The sequence below is a fragment of the Mytilus galloprovincialis genome, chromosome 7 (genome assembly GCF_965363235.1).
Source record: "Mytilus galloprovincialis chromosome 7, xbMytGall1.hap1.1, whole genome shotgun sequence".
NCBI lineage: Eukaryota > Metazoa > Mollusca > Bivalvia > Mytilida > Mytilidae > Mytilus > Mytilus galloprovincialis.
In genome coordinates this window covers 10,145,970-10,172,218 of record NC_134844.1, presented here as the reverse complement: position 1 = coordinate 10,172,218, position 26,249 = coordinate 10,145,970, and the positions used below count along the sequence as shown (strand labels likewise).

General features: G+C 31.5%; 1 protein-coding gene across 1 annotated transcript in view; it reads left to right on the top strand.

The window, feature by feature from the left end:
* The window catches only part of LOC143084125 (uncharacterized), a 31,705-nt gene extending 9,541 nt beyond the window's left edge, over positions 1–22,164 (top strand). The window contains exons 3-10 of the mRNA XM_076260533.1: positions 341–408; positions 897–1,073; positions 4,311–4,475; positions 5,795–5,908; positions 6,586–6,864; positions 17,746–17,943; positions 18,850–19,512; positions 22,160–22,164. Coding sequence (XP_076116648.1) covers positions 341–408; positions 897–1,073; positions 4,311–4,475; positions 5,795–5,908; positions 6,586–6,864; positions 17,746–17,943; positions 18,850–19,512; positions 22,160–22,164 — 1,669 coding nt within the window. The remainder of the gene's footprint in view (positions 1–340; positions 409–896; positions 1,074–4,310; positions 4,476–5,794; positions 5,909–6,585; positions 6,865–17,745; positions 17,944–18,849; positions 19,513–22,159) is intronic.
* The last annotated feature ends 4,085 nt before the right edge of the window (positions 22,165–26,249 follow it).

Below are 26,249 nucleotides of genomic sequence, written 5' to 3'. Positions count from 1 at the left end.
ACGGTTCTATGAAGTACTAGAGTAAAGATTAAAAATACAAAAAGTTTCAACAATTTATTCTATATGGATAACGAGTACTAAATACTGTACAATATAGAAAAAAAAATATCGATAAAAATACTGGAGATTATTACTGTGTCATCGACGACGTTTTCAATTAATGAAATAATGAAGTTGATGTCAAACATATTGGCAATAATTTTAACTGGCCTCTTTACTACAAAAGCGTCGGGGCACATCTTCCATAGATACAATATAACTTATTAATATGTAACCTTTTTTTTAGAATTCAAGTGAACTTATATAACTTATGTTACTAATTAACTACCCTGTATTTAAGATCAGTATCAAGATCCCGATATGCATGCTGCTCAGGATGGGTTCATGAGTCAACTAGTTGCATTTATGGTAAGACTTTCCTAAATGTGTAAGAGTTTGTACCATGCATAATGAGTAGTTTCTCTGTCAAATTTCCATTAGCTTTAAATAGATAAAACAAAATCATTTGCAATAATACAATTTGCCGGATAAATTATGTCATTGTAGATTTGTTTTTTGAATTAAAGTCCATATAGCTATTGAATTTATTTGTTTTGCCAAGATTAAGTGTAGACACATATCGTAGAAACAGAGTATAGTGAAATATATAATGTTTAAGAAAAGATATGCATTAGATCGTTGCAAAAATCATAATTTTGAAGCCACATAAGTATTTAGATCTTGCAATATCATTCGTATTAATTAGGTACAGATGAAATTGTTGCATAATTAAGATAATTTAATGTCTAACTCAAGCTCATGGAAATTAATTTCAGAAAAGGTACCGTGTGATCACTAAGAATGTAATTGTAGGATTTATTTCTATGTTTTGATTTAAAGAAAAATTTAATTTCAAGCTGTTTGCGCTGGAAGAACAAATTTAAATGGTGCTTGCCACAGAAGTTACAGTGACGATAAGATTATCTATCGTGGCGGTAGAACACAAAATTATGGCGGTGGAACTTGTACACAGCCAAACAATTGTGAAAAATGCAACCATGGATTCTACAATGATGGCAGGGGATATTGTTCGAGTATGTACATATTCTGTAATAATATTGCCGTGTTAATGTTTTTTTTTTAGAATATGTTATAATTAATTCTATTGATGGCAATTCAAAAGAGTTAAAAAAAAAAATCAAACATCAGAGCATATTACCCGAAAGGGAAGAATAATTTGGTAAACAACCATAAGCCTACAATTAACATTTATTAATTAGTCTAATGACATGTAGGTCAAAATCGTTAGAAGAGAATAAATCAGGGATATTATGAAACTTTCACAAAGTAACTATATAACGATCTCACAGTTTGTCATGTTGCCAGTTTTGATGTAATGTTCTTGTGAAGGTGGATAAAATGTTGATGTGACGTAAATACAGTCGAATTTCCTTATCTCAAAACCGACGGGACAGTGTCACGATTTCGATTTATCAGAGGTTTGAATCAAGAGGAGCTGATATGCAAACAATCAAAGGGACAAAATAACGTTTTTACTTTTCTATTAGGTAAACCGATATTGCGTATCCTGTTGATCAGATCATACATTGTTTAATCTCCTATAGTGTAATTTTAAAAAATGCACATCATAGCGAAAGTTTATACGAAATCATGTGCTTATATCATTTCTTATCTCAATGGCTCCATCACTTATTGGCCTGAGCGTTTACATAAAGTGTTATCCATGATTTTCCCGATGTCCTTCCGACATCAAACTCTTGTGCAGACTATTCCATTATGTATTAAATTGTGTTTTGACTATTATCATAAAATGATTAATTTCAGATTAAGTTAACGTTTTTTGTCACTTGACCAATTATTTAAGTTATTTGGACTGATTTTGAAAATTATCAGTCCGAATATGCAATTTTATCAGAATGGCCTACTTTTGTTAAGTTGATGCATACGTGTTGTACCGAAACATCCTGTTTGATCAACCATTTGATAAGAAATACTTGATATAAGAAATAAATAAATCCTTAAAGGTCGATTTAATGTTAAGTGGAGAAATAAATAAAAAAAAAAGGCTAAAGCGAGATCTTTAAAACGAATGTCAAGCCCCACTACTTCAAAGTCGGTCTTTATCTGTAAATTATATCAGGTATATATGTAGAACCCTTTGACAGCACAACGGTATATTGTTATAGTTATGTAAATTGACATTGTGAATCTGTGCTTCCGAACCGCTTTTATTGACTTACCTTCAAAAATGAATGCATAATCTAATAAAATTTAAAACTTAAAATAAATACAAGAGGAGCTTATTGCCAAATCAAAAGAAAAAGTATAGTCACCAAAATCATTACCAATGTTTACGTTATTACTGTTTCATCTTTTTTCAATTGATAAACTCGTACAGTATTGTATATTGTGAATTATTGCACGCTCACATTAATCTCACTGTAATTTATTGTTGTTCATTGTTATTCGGAGCGATCTTCATCATTATTGTTTACGTGTTTCCATTCCATTTTATTTTGAGTAAATTAGATATGTTTACACTAAAACAAACGCAACCTTAAAGAACTAGAAAAATCCAACTGATGATATATTTGCCTACTCTGTTTTTCCAATAACAATACTCATTTATAATTAAGTATTTTGGGAAAATCATTTCATTGGATGATCGTCAAGATATCTGTTGATAATAGTATACCAATCACATGGATGTTCACGGTAGTAGACAAAATAATTGTCTGCATCATAAAAAGTTTCACAAAACGAATAAATGTAGTAAGAGTCGTATGATAAAGTTACTCAATGTAGTCTGATTGAAATGTTTTTGTATGAAGTCTAATTTAATTTCCGGTTTGTTTTATGTCATACGATAGTTCCACATACAATATGTTTTCAGATGTTTAATGCTAGTTTTGGTCAATCATTTACTGCTATTTTTTTTACATTTTTTACCTATTGTGTCTGTTTGTTTTGTTCACGCATCGTTGACGATATAATGGAATTTGGTGCGACTGTCATACAAGTGAGAGGTTTAGCCAGCTATAAAACCAGGTTCAATCCACCATTTTCTACATAAGAAAATGTCTGTACCAAGTCAGGAATATGACAGTTGTTATCCATTCGTTTGATGTGTTTGAACTTTTGATTTTGCCATTTGATTTGGGACTTTGCTTTTTGAATTTTCCTCGGAGTTTTTTTTTTGTTTTTTGTGTTTTTACTTTTTACAGATATTTAGAACACTGTTTTTATCATCAAGGACATTGACAAATAGTTCCATTCATTAAATACCGAACCACTATTGAATTATCTCATGCCAAATACACTATGCTTGCCCTTCATTATATTTTACAACATCGATGTTTATATATACTAGTTTTCTGAGTAAATATGTTCAAACAATTATTATTGTGTATTTCACTACCAACATATCTGGCCCGAGTACACAGCTATCGTCCCTTAATTTTCGTTGTATACAAATATAGTCCCTAGTGTGGACAGTGTGTTACTGGCCATTTTTTTGTATACCATGTTTATTTCGTCATGTTTTATTCCTCAAATAGCAAGTAGGGGGAGTAAACTACACTGTGAAAAAAATTGATTCGTAATTTTAAAGTAAAGTAGTGATTTGGTCCACGTGAAAAAGGTTAAAAATGTGCATTTCGGAAGCTGTCAAAAGATTTTAAGACCCACTTAACATAAAATTGTCCATGTTTTGAGTTAGAGCCGCTGAAGTTTTCTTTTATTTTGATATAATTTGTACAAAAAGTAGAGCAACACACTGTAAAAATATAACTGAAAAAGCGCAGGCGGAATGTTTTTTATTTTCATTTATTGTTTAAAAGAAATGCACTGTGAAGTTACTGTACTCGGACCATCTAGTTGAATCACATTGTCAGGAGAAGAAGTAACAAAAGTTCATACAGAGTATAAATCATTAATAAGCAGCTTCAAATTGTCTGCAGGTGACAATGCGTTTTGATAAATGACTGACATAATCTCTTGTATAGTAAAGTTTTGTTCTAAATCGACTCCTTATTATCAATGTTTAGATGTAAGTCAAGTTATTAGACTAATCATTGATAAATAAAGAAGCTTTACTTAGTATAATATAAATCAAGCATAACAAATATATAGGCGATATTTTATTTTTATATTTATTTTATTTTATACAGTTCAACAGAAATCTTTTCAATTATTTGTTTTAACTTTTTTTTAAAGTCAATACACTAATGAATCCAGGAGAGGAAGGTCGTTGAAATGCTTCGCACTTTCTTATCCCTAAATCACAATTTTGTTTGATTTTCGTATTGTAGTTTGTCCTCGTATAAACCACTGCAACTACAGAAGTTGTACATCTGTGTCAGACAATCACTGTGAGTATTGTGAAGGAGAGATACTCAACCAACTGTATTGGAGAGCATATACAAGACATAAGGACGGACATGGCAATGATGATTTATTCATGAAGAATTGTATACGTAAGATATAGCTTATACGTGGTAAGGTGTCATAAAGATCAATTGTTTAATTAAAATTCAACTACAATAAATGAATGTCTTGCCTGTATTCAGAAGTATATATGTAATGTCTCTTTTATACCAGCGATTGCAGGTGTTATTTTATGGTAACTATAAAATTTGATTATTTTGTTTTACTTTCTAAACTGTTAACCAAACATAGCTTCTTGAAAAATAGAGAGTTGTCCATACAATGGGAAAACATTTAGATATCCCTGTGTATACATAATAATCTACAGAATATACCAAATCTGATATCAACTTGAAATTATTTACATTGACAAAAACATTGAAATAACGGTATAGAACATACTGAATGTTATTCTTCGCGAATGATACCACTACGACATGTGTTCGTAATGCCGGAAGTTCAAAAGTTGTGTATGTGAAACACAGCAATTGGTAAATAACGGTAACATAAAGCTTGTTTTGGAAGCCATAACGCGAAGTTCCTGAAATAAAATTGACAACGTTTCATACATACTATAAGCTTTGGATTTCAAATTTTTTAGCCACGAGCATCACTGAAGAGACATTTATTGTCGAAATGCGCGTCTGGTGCAAGAAAATTGGTACCGTTAATTTTATTACACTGTTTGAAAGAGAATATATGTATTCAGTTAACAGGAAAGTGATGAAATATAAGTGTGAAAACTAATAATATACAGTGTCATGTTTTTTTTCTAATACCCCCTATTCAAGGTAAAAATAAACCAATTTAAAGCCTGTCTCACTATTGATAAATCATAGTAATGTACCAGTAGCTACAAAAAACATAATCCTCCCAGAAATATGTTATGAAAAACAAAGCTATATATTTTAGTGATCTTTGAAAAGTTTGATTAAATTAGTTTGGACAGAACTTGCTTTAATCAGTTTTATAAGGCTGGTCCCATTCAATCAGCACAAAACACAAACGAACTTAAATGATTAAAAAGGACAAACAGTTCCAATGTTATAGTTCTCACAATTACTGTGAAGTCGTTTAAAGACCGATTTGGGATAAATTACAAATCATGTGTTCTTGACCGAATATAACATCTTCAAAAGAGGGACAAAAGATATCAGAGTGGCAGTCAAAGGACTAAATTTAAAATATGCCCTCAGCGTAAAATAACAATAATATCGAACTCCAACGAACTAACAAAACAGAATATCCCTTATCAAATGACAGAATCGAAAGCGCATTCACACCAAACGAATGATGAACAACTGTCATGTTCCTGACTAAGTAGTAAAAAAGTATGAACTTGATCAAGTTGATGATATTTCTATTGCAGAGGCTTGTTCATGGCGAAAGGACAGTAACCGTTGCTACCCTGGTACTTGTATCAATGAAATTGCTTCTTCTTGCAATTGTACGGAAGGATTTGGTGGTAAACACTGCCAGACAAGTTAGTTTCACCTAATTGTATGCTTTCCACTTAAGTAATTGGTTTAAGTATAATATAATTATAAATGCATACTGCGTGTTGTATAATTTTGTTCAATACTTATAGATTATCGTTGGTCATTTCAACGAGATTGCTCTATTTGCTAGAGCCGGTACGGCAAAAATGAAAAATCAATCAAATTCAGATTTCCAAAGATAATCTTTTTATTGGTATATGACCTATACCGATGTTGTTTATTTCGTTAATAACGATACGTGCCCCCTTTGGTTTGTAGTGATAATTTTTCCTATCACTCTACTGTGCTAAGAAGAGAAAGTATCAGTAAGTAAAATCAAAGGTTACTTTCGTAAAATAGCGATTTTAACTCTTATCAACATACTTCATGTAGATATTACGAGTACAGAAACAAGTAGAAATTCATTAGTTATTAGAACTTCATTATCATGACATTTTCCTTCAAATTTATGATTTATTTTTAATTAATTAGCATTGTACAAAGCAATGTCTAATTCGTACCTTTCGAACACTAGTCGTACTTGTGAGTAAGTTGAACGTCAGTAAAATGACATTTTAATATTTTTCATGTCTTTGCAAGGACACATAGACAGGTAATGATTGGTTAGCGCGTGCAAGTCAATTCAATGTCTAAATTAACCTGCATTTTATTTACATTTAAGTAACCAAAGATTCGGATATAAAATTTGCAATTGCCAAGTTTTTAAGTGCCAATCCTACAGATGACCCTGTAGAAACACCAGAAGACCCAAGTGACCCTATACCACGTGAGACGAAATGGACGAATCAGGTTACAATCAATCATGCTGTGCTAAACGTAACAGCAATTTTCAGAGTGAACATAAGTGCTTATCCTCCAAGCGTCACAGGAAGAGAACACTTTGTAACTGAATTCAAATATGGAATCAATAATGGTGTCTTAAAACTGACTTTGGAAAGAGGTACACTTCGGTTGTAACATATTTAGAGATAATTAGACCTCCTCTTTTCTAGTCAGTTATTACATATATATTGTTAAATGCAATTTTATTTACGAGATATTTAATATATTAATTAAGATAAACTGAGTCAAACGTTAAAATAGTGTTCTACATGATGGCATGATTGTATAAAATCCCTATACACCACTTGTGGTAATATGTCATTCTTATTTCTTCGATGAACATGTTTTTCCTTCTTATTCTTTGAATCAAAATGCAAAAAATATTGAAATATTCTCTATCGCAAAAGTCTTTAGAAGCAAGGTCCTTAATGCTCCTTAAATAACACGAAGTTATATTTATACTCTACATGGCGCCTTCAATTAATTTAAACACGCAGAATAACGTATGTGACTAATCAGGAGCATGTAAATCAGTGGTTGTTATTATTTGTCGTATTTCATATTATTTAAATTTATTTTGGTTTTCTGGTTTAACTGTTTTACATTAACTTTTTTGGACCTTTTATAGGTATTGTTAAGAATTTACGGTCATCAATATTTATTAAGTGTTATGTCATTTGGTTTATGATGGACAGTTGTTACATTGGCAGTAACACCACATCTTCCTATGTGTATATTTAACAACTCGTACGATACAATTTTGTAGGAGAAAATAGTACAATACCTCAAATATCTCGTGGTTGTCGGGGTAATAAAGATTTACCGACACCAGACGAATTTCTCTGCAGGGAATCTAATGTCCAATTTAATGAATGGAATGCACACTTACCATTTCAACATGAGGATATGTAAGTCAATACATTTAATTTATGTAAATTGTACACATAATTGAAATTATTATATTTAGCATAATAATATGCTCTTTTAATAAATGGATTTTGCTCAGTGTTAAAAAAATTATGTTAATCTATATATTTTCACATCTTTGTCCCGGCTTCTCTTTGGCAGGAATTTTCATTCAGATAAATGCAACAGTAGTATTCCGCTGTTCTATAGTCATTAATTAACCCATCAAGTGAAACTAAATTTGGGTTACGAAATAAAACCGAGGGTGAGACATCAACTATAAGAGGTAAACAAAGGAACACGAAATTGCAAAACAAATAAACGCCAACATACATTAAAACGGACTATTTGATAACAACAACCATATAAAAACCTTGGTACAGAACATTTAAGGATGAAATGATGGTTTCAACCTAGGTTTATGTATAGCCAAACCTCCCGCTTATGTAGCAATGTTTTAAATGGCGCTAAAAATTACAACATACGTGACAGGTGCAAATAAACGTTAAAACACATAGGAGAGGAAAATACATGGATAAAAAATAAAATAGAACATTACAACAAGTAAAACATAGAGTGACAACGTATCACTTCTATGAATCTAAGACGGTACACCAGTGCATAATAAAAGAAATAAAAAAAAAAAACTGGGCGTCCCACGAATTTATCAAAAGTATACACAAAAGAGGCTCGAAAGATACCAAAGGGACAGACAAAATCATCAATCTAAAACAAACTGACAACGCCATGGCAAAAAATGAAAAAGACAAACAAACAACAGAACAAATGACACAACATAGAAAACTAAAGAATAAACAACACGACCCCACCAAAAAACTAGGGGTGATCTCAGGTGCTCCGGAAGGGTAAGCAGATCCTGCTCCACATGTGGCACCCGTCGTGTTGCTTATTTGATATCAAATCCGGTAAATACAATGTAGTCTTATTCGGTAGGTCACATTCATGAAAGGGAAGGGGATTGTAGTTACGACGTAAGGAACATATCCGATATCATTTGTGAAACGGTTATTCCATAACGGTCAACCAACTCGTGATGGCGTCCGTAAAATTTACGAAGGGATGATTTCAACTTCACCATTTGGAACTCTTGGTTTAATAGCTTCCTTGTGAGCAGCAACCATCTATCAAGAAAATCATGATAGGAAATGCAAGCACGGAAATATCGTATCAATTGGGAGATATATACCCCGTATGCAGGTGCTGCTGGAATGTTTGCTACTTAGAAATGGAAAGTTCACATTTGAAAAGCTAAAATCATCTCTTTTGTCGTAAAGTTTTGTTTTCAACCGACCCTCATTGTCAATTTCTAGATGTAAGTCAAGATATGAGGCCGACTTAACTGTATCTGGAGTATCCTTTATCTCTAGCTCGATGGGATAGATGCGTTCCACATAGTCACCAAATTTTGAATTATTTAGTGAAAGAACATCATCTATATAGCGGAAAGTAGAGTTAAAGGATATTGCTAACTTCTTATCTTTCTTCCTAAGAAGTTCCTGCATGAAGTCAGCATCAAAATAATAAAGGAACAAGTCGGCATGTAGATGGGCACAGTTTGTTCCCATTGGAATGCCGACAGTCTGTTGAAAAACACGTCCTCCGAACGTAACAAATATGTTGTCAATCAAGAAATCAAGCATCTTGATAATATCAGTTTCAGAGAATGTTTTGTTTGAATCAGAGTGGTCCTTTACAAAATAGGATTTATCCCTCCTTAAGATACTTGTATCTACGTTGGCCATTATTTTTTATAAAGCAAAGCAATACCAACTCTTTCAATTTTTCTCTTAGTTTGGAATGTGAAATACTTGTGTAAAGAGTAGAAAAGTCAAATGTTTTAATACTGTTACAAGCTTTATTATTTTTATATCAGTTTAACCAACCATGTCCTCTATCTGCAACTTTAATGACAAAGTCATTACTTCAATAATCTTTAAAAGACAAAACCAGTTTAAAAGTGTTCTCATATTATTACTGTATATACTTTATCGGGACGAATGCAAATGAAAATAGAATGTTTAATTCATATATTTCCAGTGTTACGTTCACGCTGCAAATAACAAATGGTGGATATTTGTATTACATAGACAGAGATGCGTACCCGGATAATCCAGAGACTGCGCCTCGCATCAGAGAGAATTTCTACGGAAGGACTGTTACCAGAGATTTTGTAGTTCAATGGGATCTTGTTCCACCTTATCACCAATGTGTTGAAAATGACGGCTTGAAATGTGCAACCTCACCTGTTTTCATCCAGGAAGTAACAAACAAGGTATATGTATTTGATAAAAACCGGTCAAAATATGTTTGAACAGGTGCTGTATTTAATGTAATATTCATTATAGGTATACGAGATGATATATATCATAGGTTACTTACAAATAATGAATAACTTCTATGTAACGCATTTCTTTACCAATTTCATGGGAATTTCAATTAAACTGTCTTTCTAAGAAAAAAAAAACATTCCAGCACATACAATGTCTATTATACCTTTACATGATAATCTCATAAACAGTATAGCAAGAATTGATTAGTTGACATAGGACTGGTTGTTTCAGTAATGCATATACTCATGAATTAAGCTTTCACTTGCTATTAAAAATGTGTTTGCTGTGAGTGTAAAAGAGTGTTTCCAAATGCTTAAATGTATGTTTCTAAGGCAAATTGCATGGGTTAATGATGTTCGCTCCTCTTGGTTTTGGTTTGTTATCATATATGCGGAATCCTCTGGTTTTATCAATGCTGTGGCATAAACAAAAATTGCCCATTAACCCCTACATTTCTTTTCATAATTTTTATTTCCTGCCATGCTTTCAATGGCTTATATCTCGAAAACACGTTTCTTTATATATGCGATCAATGTATTACAGTTATTTAAAGAAAAAAGCTATTTTTTTTTCATACTTCAGGTTCGTTCAATTGCCTTTGAAACATGAACTGGTATGATTCTTGTAAAACGTTGTATAATACTATTTTGTAGGTGTTTTATAAACATCGATATGAATAATTGGAATTTACCACTCAGAAAGTAAAGTAAACGACTAAGCTTTAAGACATTTTTTGTTAATACATTACACTTCAAGAATGTTGTACCGGTATTCGTTATTCTAACTTCAGCATTTAACCCAATGGTCTCTATTGTATATGCATTTTGTACTGTTATATAGCCTTTTAACATAAACAAAATCTATGCGAGAACAATTTGCATCTTTAATGAACGACAATACTTTCTTAATCTATAGAATGTACTTTGGGTTCGATAATAACGTTTCCATTACGTAATAAACAAGCCCCTGAATATTGATAAATAGTTGTTCAATGCATTTTATTTAAATCAATAAAGTTTACTAGTTGTTTGATACTAAGGCAGTTCTTTGTCATTCGTCAAATGTTGACAAAGCTATACACAATATAAAAACTCGTTAATGCAACCTGAAATTATTAAGTTTAATTAAAAGTCACCCTTTAAGTTTTATGCTTAGGCTACTACGAAAAACATAGTATTACATTATTATATATTGTATATCTTCATACGTGTCAAAGAATGTATTGGGAAAATTGAATGTTGCCGAATACGGTCCAATTCACAAATTTCCTGTCTTGTTTCGATTCTTGAATCAATGATTTTCATCAGCAACAATATAGGCACTATGTAAATACAATGGCGCATTCAAAAGGCTGGAAGTTGATATGCGGTCAGTATTTAATTGAATAAATCTTTTTAATAATTTGCAAAAGAATTTTAAATCATGGTTTGAAATATATAACAAAACACAATTTCGTGTGAAAGAAAAAAACTAGACCATAGAATTTGAAGATAAAATATGAAAATATAGCTCTTGAATTTACAAATATAAAAAATGGGCTTGGGCAAACAAATAGGTAAATTTTAAAGATAGTACATCTTCTGAACAAGAGTTATCTTTCTCTATACACCAAAGTTATAAAAATCTATCAAACAAATAATATCCTGTATTCGTAAAATACAGTCAATCGAAAAAACTCCCAATGTTCTTTATTGAGATGAAAAGTTAAAGAAATGAATATTTCAAAATGTGTACAATTCATTAAAGCTAGATCGATTGTTTTCTGATATTTAACCATCCGAAATGACGGAAGACACCCAAACTCCAATAAACAAATAATTTTTTTCTCAGTTCATCGTCATAAATCTAACAAATAGTATTCGGTTGATACTTGGCAAATGTGGTTGTCTAATTTTCAATTAACATGGTTTAATATTAGACATTTTTGTTGTCGACATACTGAAGTTTTATTGGAATCTCGTCTCAACATACTGCTAGTTGTTGTTATATTTTTTAAAGGTTTTGGTCCAACTCAACTCCGGCTAAATGTTAAAGCTTTAAAAAGAAAGATTTTAATAGGATGATAAAGGAATATGGTAAAATTACCCACTGATTAGTGCGAGCTTCATTAAATCAGCATGTATGGGGAAATCCTAAATCCAGAGAAGATGTGTAGCAGCAGGAGTTATTATCCGTTCACATAAATTCAATTTGTACTTTCCACCTTCAATTGACACAGTAAATATGCATGGGAGTTTCATCAAGAACGTTAGTTTTGTTTGAACTTTTGAGTTTTGCAGTAGAAAAAATATAGAAAACCTGGCACTATGAAAAAAGAAAGATATTAAAAGTAAGTTTGATTATTTACACTTATTTTTACAAATTATCGTTCAAATATATTCTGTCATTTTGTTTCTTTCATACATAAGATCAATGACACAATTCAATATATAACGAAACCAACTAAATTGACGCAAACGCGTTAAAAGAATGCCCCAGTATGTCGAGGGAATTGATTAAACAACTCGCACAGTGTATGACATCGATGTTTAGTTTGTTATTGTCAATAGTTATCAAAGTTACCGGGATTATTATTTAGTATTAGGTGTCATAATATATTGTGGAATTTTGAAATAGTCTTTTCATATAAAGATATATTGAAAGATACATATTATGTAAATCTTATTCTTGTCAGTTAGTTCAGATCAATTGTCATACAATTGAACAAGTTATGGAATATGTAACGGCACGTTCCAATGAAAGTTATGCTCTTAAGCAGCAACGGAAATTTCAGTTTGAATTCGTTTTTCAAATGCAGTTGATGTTTCATTTTGAATGTTTCTGTGTATCTACAAATATGAATACTTACATGTATATAGCAAATCAATCAAAATTAGAGTAGCCGATTTGACTCTTGTTCCACTTTTGAAAACATAGCATCATGTTTATTTGGAAATTATAAGTCAAAGAGAAACTGACAATTTAATGCCGGAAGATAAAACACGACGCTAAAAAACAGTCCACAAAACACTGTATATAAATCTTAAGAAATATCCACCTGAACCCCACAAAGACTGTGGTGATCTCGTTTGCTAAACAACACAAGCAAGTATATTTTGCTTGATAAGTGACCCCCACCTCATGTTTTCAAACTGTGTTGATTCGAGTATCATTGATGAGTCCCTTGGCAATCGCATCAGGCGTACAGATATGATACTTTTGATTAATTGGTATCTGAACCCTTCATATTAAACTGCTTTACAATCTGTTGGGGGAGAGACAAAACTTGCGTGATATATGGTATTGCATTATCATATCATTTTCATGGTAGAAAAATTATGAATACATGTGCAATACGACTTTATGTTGCTCAGTAACATGAATTAGAAGTGTAAGGATACATTGCTGTAAAGTAATTTAAAAGGGTATCACAAGCCCAGTAGTCAGCACTTTTTGTGCTGACATGAATTGTCATTGATATGGTTATAATTATAAATTTTGGATAATTTGAAATACTAAGGCTTTTCTACCTCATGCATATATTATCTTAGCTGTATTTGGCAAAACTTTTAGGAATTTTGATCCTCTAGCTCTTCAACTTCGTACTTTATTTGGCCTTTTAAACTTTTTTGGATTCGAGCGTCACTGATGAGTCTTTTGTAGACGAAACGCGCGTCTGGCGTATATATTAAATTTAGTCCTGGTATCTATGATGAGTTTATTTACATCAACTGCTATTTAATTTGTTAGCCATGTTCAATGCTGTTCATGTGATTAATTATTTATTAAAAGAAACACTGTAATGTACATAATGGAATAAAGAAATCATATCATAAAATAATTCTTGCGCTTGTCTGTTCATATTTTAGTATCATATTCTCAAAACCAAAATGACTGAAAATTACTTAAGTAACTTATCGCTTACATTATACGGTTCAAGAATGTGTGAACTCGTCTATATGAAGCTAAGATTTATATGTTGTTTATCCAACAAACTCTAATATGTCTAACTATTGCCGTAAAAACTTAAATATTACTTTACTTTTTATATTTTGTCTGCAAACGTTTAAAGTAACAAGACTCTCAGAAAAGAGGGACAGTTGGTTCCCATATACATGACTGCAATTGTTTGCACCTGTCCTAGGTCACGAATCTGATGTTCAGTAATTGTCGGTTGTTGATGTGGTTCATAAGTGATTCTCGTTTCTCCCTTTTAATATAGATTAGACCGCTGTTTTTCCTGTTTGAATGGTTTTATACTATAGTTAGTAAATATTTGGGGCCCTTTATTGCTTGCTGTTTAGTGCGAGCCACGGCTCTGTGTTGAAGTCCGTACCTTGACCTATAATGGTTTACTTTTATTGTGACTTGGATGAAGAGTTGTCTCATTGACACTCATACCACATCTTTCTATATCTATGAAATATAGGGCACATATAGTTATTTTAACCACTATTTTAACCACATTTTAAACAAAAAGTTACTATCGCCAAACGATCTTCTTATGCTGTAACATCCGCCTTTTTTGTACCAGTGTTTTTTAGTTTTCTAGCTCAACAATCAGTTGCTGAAATATAGTCATCACATAATATCACATTTTTAATTGTTTTCGTCTAAATACGTAAATGAACTATAATGATGTTTTTTCACAAGAGGAAATAGTAAAAACATAAGACTTTGTTGGCTTCCTTGTCTTCATTTGCCGATCTGGGAATCGAACTTTTTTTCACGTATTTGAAAAATGAATGAATACTGTCAATATACCATTTTTTGTCAATTTAATAACAAAGATGTATCCGTTTTCATATAGATTGGTACAAATAAGTTTTTTTTATCAAATTTAAAAGGAAGGTCACGTTCTGTTTCGTCTTAAAACAGTACACTATAAACATTTATCATTGAACAATCAATTATAATGTTTAAATTTGCATTAAGAATATCTTTCTGATCCTTAATAATTTAATTTTAAAACGGTACACAAATATATTGTGTTTATATTCTTGTGATATTGTTTTGATGATTTTCATCACAGTTATCTAACCCGGGTATAGTTTAATCAATTACATTCACTGATGTGCGTATATGCATGCTGTCACTGAATAAGATGTTTATGATTAATAAAAAAAACTTTGCAGTTTGCATCCACATTTTATCAATAGTTCACTTAAGAGACATAGCAATTAGTATTTTTTTTTTTATCTCAAAGCAACACTTGAAATCCTTTGCATCTAAGTTATAGAAGAAAATGACCAAATAGATATTTGAAAAAATAATGTTGCATGGACGTCTTATGTCGCATGTATATTTGTTCAAATAAACATGTTATTTTGATGAAACTATGATCACATTTTCTCTTCGAAAGACATGACTTTGTATATTTTCGTAAAATGACGATTTAAGTAAAAAATACAAATAGGAACAAACGATCACGTTATAAATTATATATTAAGGACATCTTTATATTGACATCTTGAAATTAATGCAAACAAATTTACAATGATCTTTTAAATCATTCCTTTTTGAAGGCCAATTGACAAACACGTATTCAAGTTTATAGATTTTGATATTGGTTTTAGATATAAAAAAGCTCATGTTTTATGTAAAAATGGTACAGTTTTACGCAGTATAAAATTACATACATCAAGATATTCCAGGCTGTTACAAACAATATACAACATGTACACGGAATATGACAGTTGTTTTCCATTCTTTTAATGCGTTAGAGCTTTTGATTTTGCCATTTGATAAAGAAATATCCGTTTTGAATTTTTCCTTGGACGTCGGTATTTTTCTATTTTACGTTTTATTTTATTTTTGTTACATTTAAATGAGGTGTTGACATGGCACTCAATGTTAACATTGTAATAAATGTGTAGAAAAGAAAAACGGTCCTTTCAACTATAATGCGATACAAATCCCCATGCAATAGTTAATGCAAAAGCACACACACCTTTACATCAAAAACATTTTCAACACAGGCTTATATAATACATTGCACTTATCATTTAAATCTTCTCGCAACTATTTAAAGTTTAAAAGTTCCAAAATGGAAAAAAACACGAGTAAAGCGACTGATAAATGTTTTATGTGGATGCTTTATGATATATAACACACTATTTAGTATGTAAATATAAGAATGTTTAAAATATTTACAAAATGATGAAAATAAACGCAATATTTCGCTAGACCAACTAGCTTTATCAAGCGTGCATCTATCCAGGTGATATCGGATGTAGATGATAAGAAACTTTTGCAGCTCAACGTCTATGTTGAACTTAACTGCCTTTAAAATAAGAAAATATTTTGCAGCTCAATGTCTATGAGCAATTGAATTTAGCTGCTTTGAAAATAAGAACATTTTGCAGCTCAATGTATATGTTGCACTTGGATTTAGCTACCTTAAAAATACATGATTGGTAGTTGAAGTTAGCAACGTCCATTGGTCAATTTTACGGGATAAAAAGGACGACGCTTTGTTTTAAATTATTCTTTATCTTTCCTGTATCTTTTTTCGTCTTTTTCGTTAAGATCATCAGGTTCTAAAGTGTGGAGTTGGTGGATCCAAAAGTTTTCTCTTCTCCTTCTCGCCGTGGTGTCCCACTTGGTGTTGACTTCTATAATTTGGAAAGTAACATTATCAAAAGGATGTTTCGTTGAACGAAGATGTCTTGTGAGAGGACAGTTTTTGTTGGTTTTGTACGATGAACGATGGTTATTGAGCCGAATATTAAATTTGTCCATTGTTTCTCCCACATACTGAATGCCACAAGTGTCGCATGTTAATATATAAATTGAGTTCTCCGTTTTACAGTTGGAATTAGAGTAGATGGTATAATTTTGTTTAGTAACGGAGCTGATGAAATAACTGCTTGTATTGGCAGCTTTACAACACAAACAATTCCTTCGACCACATTGTTTGTAGCAACCGGGCGATGGATTGGGCTGCTTTGCTAATACAGATGTCACTAATTTGTCACGGATGTTTTTAGGTCTTCTGAAGGCCATGACTGGTGGTGATGAAAATACGTTTTTTAGATTTAAATCATTTTCTATAATTTTTCAATGCTTCTGAACAATGGATGACACATTTTTAAAATCAGGATGGTAAGTGAGTACAAGGGGTGTTCTGTTAGCTGCTTTATTCTTATCTTTGTACTCAAGAAGTTCTTGGCGACTAGTTTTGTTTGCTCTTTCGAAAGCGCTATCAATGATGTTGGTATTGTATCCTCGAACAACTAGATGTTTACGAAGTTGTCCAAATCTAGCATTTTTCATATTTTCAGTAGAGCATATTCTCTTGATTCGCAATGCCTGGCTGAATGGGATACCACGGGAGCAGTGTTTAGGATGGCAACTTTTAGGAGAAAGGTTATATATATGTTGTGTACAAGTTATCATTTTGTACAAATTATAATTTGTACAAAAAAATTGTACAAATTATAATTTGTATTTTGACTTTGTACAAATTATAATTTGTACAAAAAGTGCCTGTACAAATTATAATTTGTACAAAATAAGGCTAAATTTCACTTATAACTTGTACAACAATTTATCATATGGATATTGTGATAAAAATGTATTGATACCCACTATAAAAACTGTTCAATGCTATTTTTAAATTCATATTGATTCCTTTATTTTGCCTTGAGGTTATAAATTGAACTCCTGTTCACTGGTGTTTCACATGGTCATTTACAAAAGTAAAAGTTAAGGTGTTAAAAAAATGGCTAGTATTGTTGATCAACAGGATAAATTTTATCAAGAAGTTCAGCAATTTGCTGAGAATAATACATCTAAGCACAACCATCTTTATACTAGGGACAAATTGAATGAGTTAATTTCTAAAGTTAAAAATGCAAAAGAGGCATCAAAGAAAAGTGACCAAGACAGACATTTGCTAAAGAAATATGATATTATTGAAGTTGCAGATATTGAAAAGGTCATCAAAAAAGGAGGAAATGGTAAGTTTTGTTTTGTTTTATATGACAAATATAGAAGGGGGTCTGAAATCGAATGTAAACAAAAATCTATCCCATCCTGGAATTTTAATTGATTGATTGATTGTTGGTTGCTTAAGGTTCAGTGGCAAATATTTCATGCATATTCATGACGATGTATCAAAATAATCAAACTATGCAACCTAAAATCGTAACTCTATATGATCACAGTAAATAAGGGTGAACACGTATTATTTAAGGAACTTTAGGTCACAAAACAGACGACAATATGAGCTTAACTATTTCACAGATCTGCTTATATTTATAATATTTGAACAAGAATATTGCTTTTAGGGCTCATAACATAATTATCTTCAGAACAAAATACAAGTTTAGCTTTGTGCCATACTCACAAAATGGTTTAATTCTTACTTTCAGATGACACCATACTTTACTACTTATCCATTGAGGATATGTATGATATCATAAAAACAGCACATGTTGGGGTCGGTCATGGAGGTCTCCATAAAACTAACAAAGAACTCAAAAAACATTTTGCTAACATTAGCCGGGAAGCAATACGCATATTTACAACCAACTGTGAACAATGTATCTTGAAAAGAAAGCGTTCTGACATATCAAAACTTGTTGTTAAACCTATAATTTCTGCTGACTTCAACTGTAGAGGGCAGGTTGACCTTGTAGACCTTCAATCTGTCCCTGACCAGGAATTTAAATGGATAATGCATTATCAAGATCATCTTACCAAATTTAGTGTGCTTAGAGCTCTGAAATCTAAGAGAGCTGCTGAAGTTGCGTATCAATTACTTGACATTTTTCTTCTCTTTGGTGTACCCCATATCCTCCAAAGCGATAATGGAAGAGAGTTCACTGCACATATAATTACTGAACTGAAATCGTTATGGTCAGAATTAGTAATAGTTCATGGACGACCAAGACATCCCCAAAGTCAAGGATCTGTAGAAAGAGCAAATGCAGACGTTAAAGAAATGCTCATATCATGGATGAATGACAATGACACACGACAGTGGTCTGAAGGTTTGCGCTTCGTGCAATTTCAGAAAAATAGATCATATCACAGAGTAATTGATCAATCGCCTTATCATGCTCTGTTTGGTTCTGACCCAAAGATAGGTTTATCTTCATCTTCTTTGCCCAAGGAACTTTTGCCAAATCTTGAAACTGAGGAAGATCTGGAGAAAGTGTTTAAAGAGGTTTCAGAGGAGAACAGTGAAATTGAGATTGATGGAACGGATGAAAACACAGATGCTGAATCGGTAGAATCAGAAAGAGAACTTAACGATTCTGGATCAACAAGTACAACTATTGAAGTAGTATCAGAGGAAGTCGAAACCCCAATCATTCGTGCTAGAAAACGTGCATTGTCTGGCCAACAAATCCAAGCAGATGTCCTTACAAGAAATACAAAACAGAAACTGAGTGAGTTATCTGTTGGAGACAATGTTATTATCCCAATACCACAATATGACCGAGCACCGACCGATCCAAGGAACATACAAGGTGTTGTTGTAGAAGTAGGAAATTTTGGATATCGTGTAGGGACAATAGCTGGTAATTTATCAGGAGTCTTAAGCAGAAACCAACTAGAATCAATTAGTGACTCTTCTTTGTCAGTTACACAAATTCCAGATTTACAACTTTCCCTTAGGGAAGCTGTGAAAAAAATTTCAAAAACTGGTGGACAGGGTTATCTCTCTTGCAAATGTAAAGGCGGTTGTAACAATTCAAAGTGTAAATGTAAAAAGCAAAATGTATTGTGTAATTCGAGGTGTCATGGTTCGCTAACCTGCTCAAACAAATAAGAGCATTATATGTTATTGTATAGTATTGTAAATAGAGTTATCAGTGTGTTTCATATTGATTCGTAATTAAAATTGAATTTATTTTTTATCATTTGATTTGAAACTTATTATATTTAAAATATTGTACAAGTTATAAGTGAAATTTAGCCTTATTTTGTACAAATTATAATGTGTACAGGCACTTTTTGTACAAATTACAATTTGTACAAAGTCAAAATACAAATTATAATTTGTACAATTTTTTTGTACAAATTATAATTTGTACAAAATGATAACTTGTACACAACATATATATAGATGTATCTAGTTGATTTTTTATGGGGAGTCTTTTTTATTTATTTTCAACTTTTTTTTTAATTATGATGACAGAGGGATAACAAATTAAACAACTTTAGGAAGAAAACCGTCGCTTTTTATTGAAAGAAACCTGACGTTAATTTATAAAAAAAAAAACAATTTTAACTACATATTCATACCAAGTATTTAAGGTGTAATACCACCAAATCATGGTACGTTACACACCCGGTTGTATACGAAAGTAGGTCGAAAAAAATATTCCCTTGAATTTGACAGTTGTAAGTAATTAATCCTACATTTTATTTCAGTAACACCAATTCTGTTTCATAAACACATGTTGTGGGTATTTCAAAACACCATTATTTATTATTTTGGATTTCTATAGAAAATTGTGTAATCTTGAGGTTACATGGCTACTGAACCTTGTACACAGATAAAATAAGGGGAGAAATTTGATTGGTTAACTTCCAATGTTGGTTATTTTCTTATATGCAATGAAATATTATGTCATAAAACTGGACAGGATAAAACCAAGTATTTCTTCATTTGAAAAAAAGATAAATTCTGCACATTTTTTTGAAAAGTGCAAATTTTACAAAGACTAATATGGGAAAATCAATGGTGGTATTACACCTAATATGGGAAGCTGTACATGCACCTTTGACCTTGTGGGTAATCTCATGTGTTAAAATTTCTTGCTATTTAAGTGAAATAATTCAAAAAAAAATATTCTGAATGCATTAGTCTCCAAAACACATTTTATGAGAAAATTGTCTTGAAATAGGACTCTACCATGAATATTGAGTTTACAGAACAACCCATACTAAAAGGGGGGGGGGGACTTTTCTCCTTATTTCTTTTATTGCTATGATAGAACATTTTCCTAGGAAATACTTAAATAAATATATTCTTATAAGTAGATGAAATTATTTTTAATGCCGTAACGACAAATTCTTTACTAAAAGAGAAACCTTTTATGTCCCTCTTTTGAACGCGGCGTAAATTAAGGTTTTACGTAAGGACTTATTGAAACCTCCTTGGAGACAGTAAACTTTTATATGGATTGTTCATTCTGCTAAAATGCTTCAATTACTCATTTCTCATAACATTTCTACCATAACTGAGTGAAAGTTGTCCCATTACTTTTATTTTTTACCCCGAAAAATAGAAATTTTGAGGAAATGAGAGGTATAAATTGACCAAAAGAGACCTTATAAAGAAAACAAAGAGGTCCATTAGTGGTATTTATCTTCCAAAAATCATCTTGTGTATCAAATTTAACTATCTGTAGGCAGATAGGATAGATATTTGATCATTTATTGGTCCACAATCTTTTCCATCTTGATGCGGCTTGGTTTGGATTTGTCGAAGAAATTTTGCTCGAATCGCTGTAGATGTCGTCTTTCATTATACTAGATTTTTCTCAAACTATTGAACTGATTATGACAAAACTTATCAGAAATACTTGAAATAACTAGTATTACAAAGGAAAAAAGTCACATTCAGTTTATTGAACAAAAATGTCTTCTTTAACGAAATGACATATCTTATTAAATTATACATTTCCTTTAAAATATTTAGACTTTTTGATTAGGAAACTAAATAATTTGCCCACAAACTTCGAACGAGAGAGAGAGAGAGAGAGAGAGAGAGAGAGAGAGAGAGAGAGAGAGAGAGAAAAAACATACACAATCATGACTGTTTTAATCTTATATCAATTGTACATTCATTCAGGTTACTATTTTATCTGTAGTCTTACCGAATGTTTGCGGTACCGTGACTCTACTGTTGCCGATAGACGTTTCAACTGTAAAAGATCGACGTTTATAAGGTTGATGCGTTTTAACTGTGCAAATTTGAAGTACAAAAAAAAATCCTTTACAATTACACAACGAAGTGTAAAGAACGTGCAATTTTATTAGTTTAATATAATAGGTACAGTACTTCATGTAGTTTACCGTAATCTGTATCCGGTTAAAGTTAATAAGTTGTTGTCCATTCTTTTGATGTGTTTTATCATTTGATTTTGCCTTCTGATTAGAAACTTTCCGTTTTCAATTTTCCTCGGAGTTCAGTATTTTTGTGATTCTACTTTTTAGGATAAAACACGTTAAATGAGGGATTTTCTTTAACAAAAAAAGAAACGTCTGGATACGTCAACAGAATTAAAATTATGAAGAATGATTACCTTTTAACGTTTATGATCAAGCAACGGACACTTTTTATCCTGGTTTTTTTTTTTTTTTTTTTTTATCTTTCTTTGAAACGTGAAATAGCATTTTATCAAAGCATTGAATATAAAGACATGTATATGCAAACATAGAAAGTTCGGTTGAACAAAGAGATACTACATTGTAAATTTCCGTTTTCAAACACACCAAGTGACTTATGAAAATGATATATATCTCTGATTCTAAGAAAATCAATATGGAACGTAAATAATGGTGGCATAATAAACAAGATAGATAACACAGCTTAACTTTTCGAAGTATTGGTGAAGTCGTAGATTTTCATTTGTTTGCAAAGTATCAACAAAGCAAATAACGCAGTTAAAATCAAAGAATAATACTATCAAGGAGATTGAATTGAAACCGAAGTGGGTAGATAAAATGTAGAATAACTCATTGTAACGCATAATGACTGGTGTTTCTGTTTAGGTTAGGAGAGAAGACCAATCTGTAAATTCAAAATGTTGCCCATATGTCCAAGAAAAGAGAAATTTACAAAAGGAACATTCAAACTCACAAACAGAAAATAAACTAATGGTAAAAGAGAACCATATCAAAAAGACAAACAACGGTACACAACAGATATAAAAAAAAAAAAAAAAACTAAGGACTGAGCAAACAAATCCCTCCAAAACCCGGGGATTATCTCTGGTGTCCAAAACGATAAGCAGATCATGCGCAAATGTTATATTATCGTTTTGTTCATGTAAATACAACACGGAAAATATACAGGTCCATACATGATCTGCCATTGTCTTGTCTAAATTCAAGGTGGAACTAAGGTTATACTGAAAATGGCCAGTTATATTTTACTAAAGAACAAAGCCAATTGTGATATACGGAATATTAACCTACATGGTTGGAGATCCCTTTTTAACTTAAATGCAGCATAATGCTGAGCACAATACAAGACATCGTTTAATCAGTGTTTAATGACCCTGTTTGAAATTTCAATAATGCATGCACTTAAGAATTGAATACTTCTTTTTGTAACTTCATTGGGGTGTAAAAGCGTTGACCAAAGTACATTTTGTATGAAGCGCAGAGGCGCTTCATTCTAAAAATGTGCGCACGATAAACGTTTTTACAACCCTATGAAGTTACAAAAAGATGCATTCAATACTTATTATTAAATTTTTAGCTAGGATCATGAAAACACGAATTTTATCAATTTTTTATATAATTTAATTGACTGTGCAATTTATTGTAGGACCTCGTGTTATAATGAATGAAAAGTTTTATTGAGTAATGCAATTACTTAAGGAATAACACGTGATGTGTAGTTAGATAATCAGAATAACGTATTATAGTGAAACATACATCTAATCTAATTATATGTTGTTGGCATACAGACTTTTTTACAAACGTAGAAACAAATACATTATTTAATCAGGTTGAAATTAGAAACAAATGTAGCGTTTGTACTAACAAACGATGAACAACAAACTGTAGACGCATTTCTAGCGAGTGCATAGTTAAATAGTGCATGATCAAAACATGTGCGCGCTTAGTTGTTTGCATCGTTTGTGTTAAAAAGAAATGCACTCTAAATATGCGTCTACAGTTTGTCGTTCATAGTTTGTTAGTACAAACTCTGCATTTGTTTCTAACTTCAACCTTGAATTTTTGTTAAACTATAAGAAAACATTGGATCAATCTGCCAAAAAGCAAGCAATGCAGTTTAATCTTCACTCTAAGTAGTGCCTATAGCGTTAAAACGTTTCAAAAATATAAAAGAGTAACTAACCAGATCAAAACAATAGTTGGGACTTTTAAGAAGGGATTCATGATTTAACAGTATAAGCAAAAAAAAAATCCGAATTACTGAATGTAAGTCATAATCTTTATTATAGACAACACTGAATCATTCATACATATGAAAAGTCACGAGATTTATTAGGTATGTTGGTTGAAGGAACCGCATTTAATTAAAACCGCGTAATAAGTTTGTTTAGTATTTACCAACAACATGTGCATGCATTATTGAAAGTTTAAACAGGGTCAGAAAACACTAATTAAACGATGTATTTGATTACACTTTTGTATCATATAAGCAACACGACGGGTGCCACATGTGGAGCAGGATCTGCTTAGCCTTCCCGGAGCACCTGAGATCACCCCTAGTTTTTTGGTGGGGTTCGTGTTGTTTATTCTTTAGTTTTCTATGTTTTGTCATTTGTTCTGTTGTTTGCTAATCTTTTTCATTTTTAGCCATGGCGTTGTCAGTTTGTTTTAGATTTATGAGTTTGACTGTCCCTTTGGTATCTTTCGTCCCTCTTTTGTAGCTTTTCGAAAACGTCAAAACAGGCCACAAACGTTTATAAAATTTAGGTTAGAAAAAATTGCACTCAAAATGATAAAGAATAATCAATAATACCGTTTTGATTGCAATTATGTAAGATGATCATGTTTCCATAATGATTGTCGTCTTATAGAAATATAATGATAAATCAAAATATGTTAATTCACTAGTCCTTATATATGTTAGGTAGAATATTAACGTATGATATAATACACTGATAAACGTGAACCCTTCGTTTAATTACAATGTGTATATCTGTTATTCACTTATTGGTCATCAAATCTTGACCTTCCATTACGGTCGATATACATGTAAACTTCCTGGCGTTTAAAGTTATTCAGTAACCAGACTGTATAAGTGCTACGATTAAATGATTGCATATATCTGTTTGCTCTTTAAGCCATTTGTTTATTATCTCAGCTAGTTATACCCTTTTAGATTTCCAAGATCGTAAGAAACGGAAATAAAAATCGTATATATGAACGAACATTCTATATTGTTATAGAGATAGATGCGACCGTTATATTACATGTAACAACACTTTTCACTGGTAAAACGTCAACGTTTGTTTCGTGTAATTAAGACTATTTTCCTTACTACTGATGAAAACGTATATAATCAGAAAAATACAGGTTGTTTAGTATACATCTTGACTCTAACCGGCTTCCGTACTACTGATCTACCGTTGTAAACTTGTAGTGAGATGGTAATAATTTTGCTCACTGTTGAAGGCATTACTGGGATTTTGAGATGAATAACAGCAAGGCTTGCCTTTTTGCTGTATGTGTGTTTTTATGGATATACAGATTTTGTATCAAGAATGGATACCCATGTCTTTTCTTCTGTCAAGACGTACATTGTGGTGTTTACATGTGTCCATATTAAGGTACACAACTATAGCACTTAGATAAAAACAAAATTGCTTAGGGTTCTACATAATCCTTACTTTGTGGAAAAGGAGCGGAGCACCCACGTGTTCATTGTTATTCACGCTCGCTCCAAAACATTCATTTCCCGTGGGTATTATCAGTTTCTTCAGGGAATAACTTCGGGATTCATAAAAAATATCTAAAATCGACTGTTTAAATTTTTTAAAGTATACAGAAATTATGTATATGTATTGTTGATACAAATAATTGTTTATTATGAATATAAGATGTGACCTTGAACTTCGAAATAATTAATACGAATATCATGATAAAATTGTTACATTTTTTTCATATTTTTTTATCTACTGTTAAAACGGTAATTGACCAACAATTGAATTCAGTCAATAACTATCTTGACATCCAATACTATAGAATAACAGCAATTTATCATGTATAATATTTGTATAGTATGAATTATTTAGAAAATGACACATTTTAATCTTCAATTTGACTTAGAAATACTTTCACTTTTATATTTACTCTCATATAGCAATCATCTATGAAGTTTTAATATAACCTTCAACTTTCAGTTACAAAGCGGAATGTATTGTTGATACAAATAATTGTTTATTATGAATATAAGATGTGACCTTGAACTTCGAAATAATTAATACGAATATCATGATAAAATTGTTACATTTTTTTCATATTTTTTTATCTACTGTTAAAACAGTAATTGACCAACAATTGAATTCAGTCAATAACTATCTTGACATCCAATACTATAGAA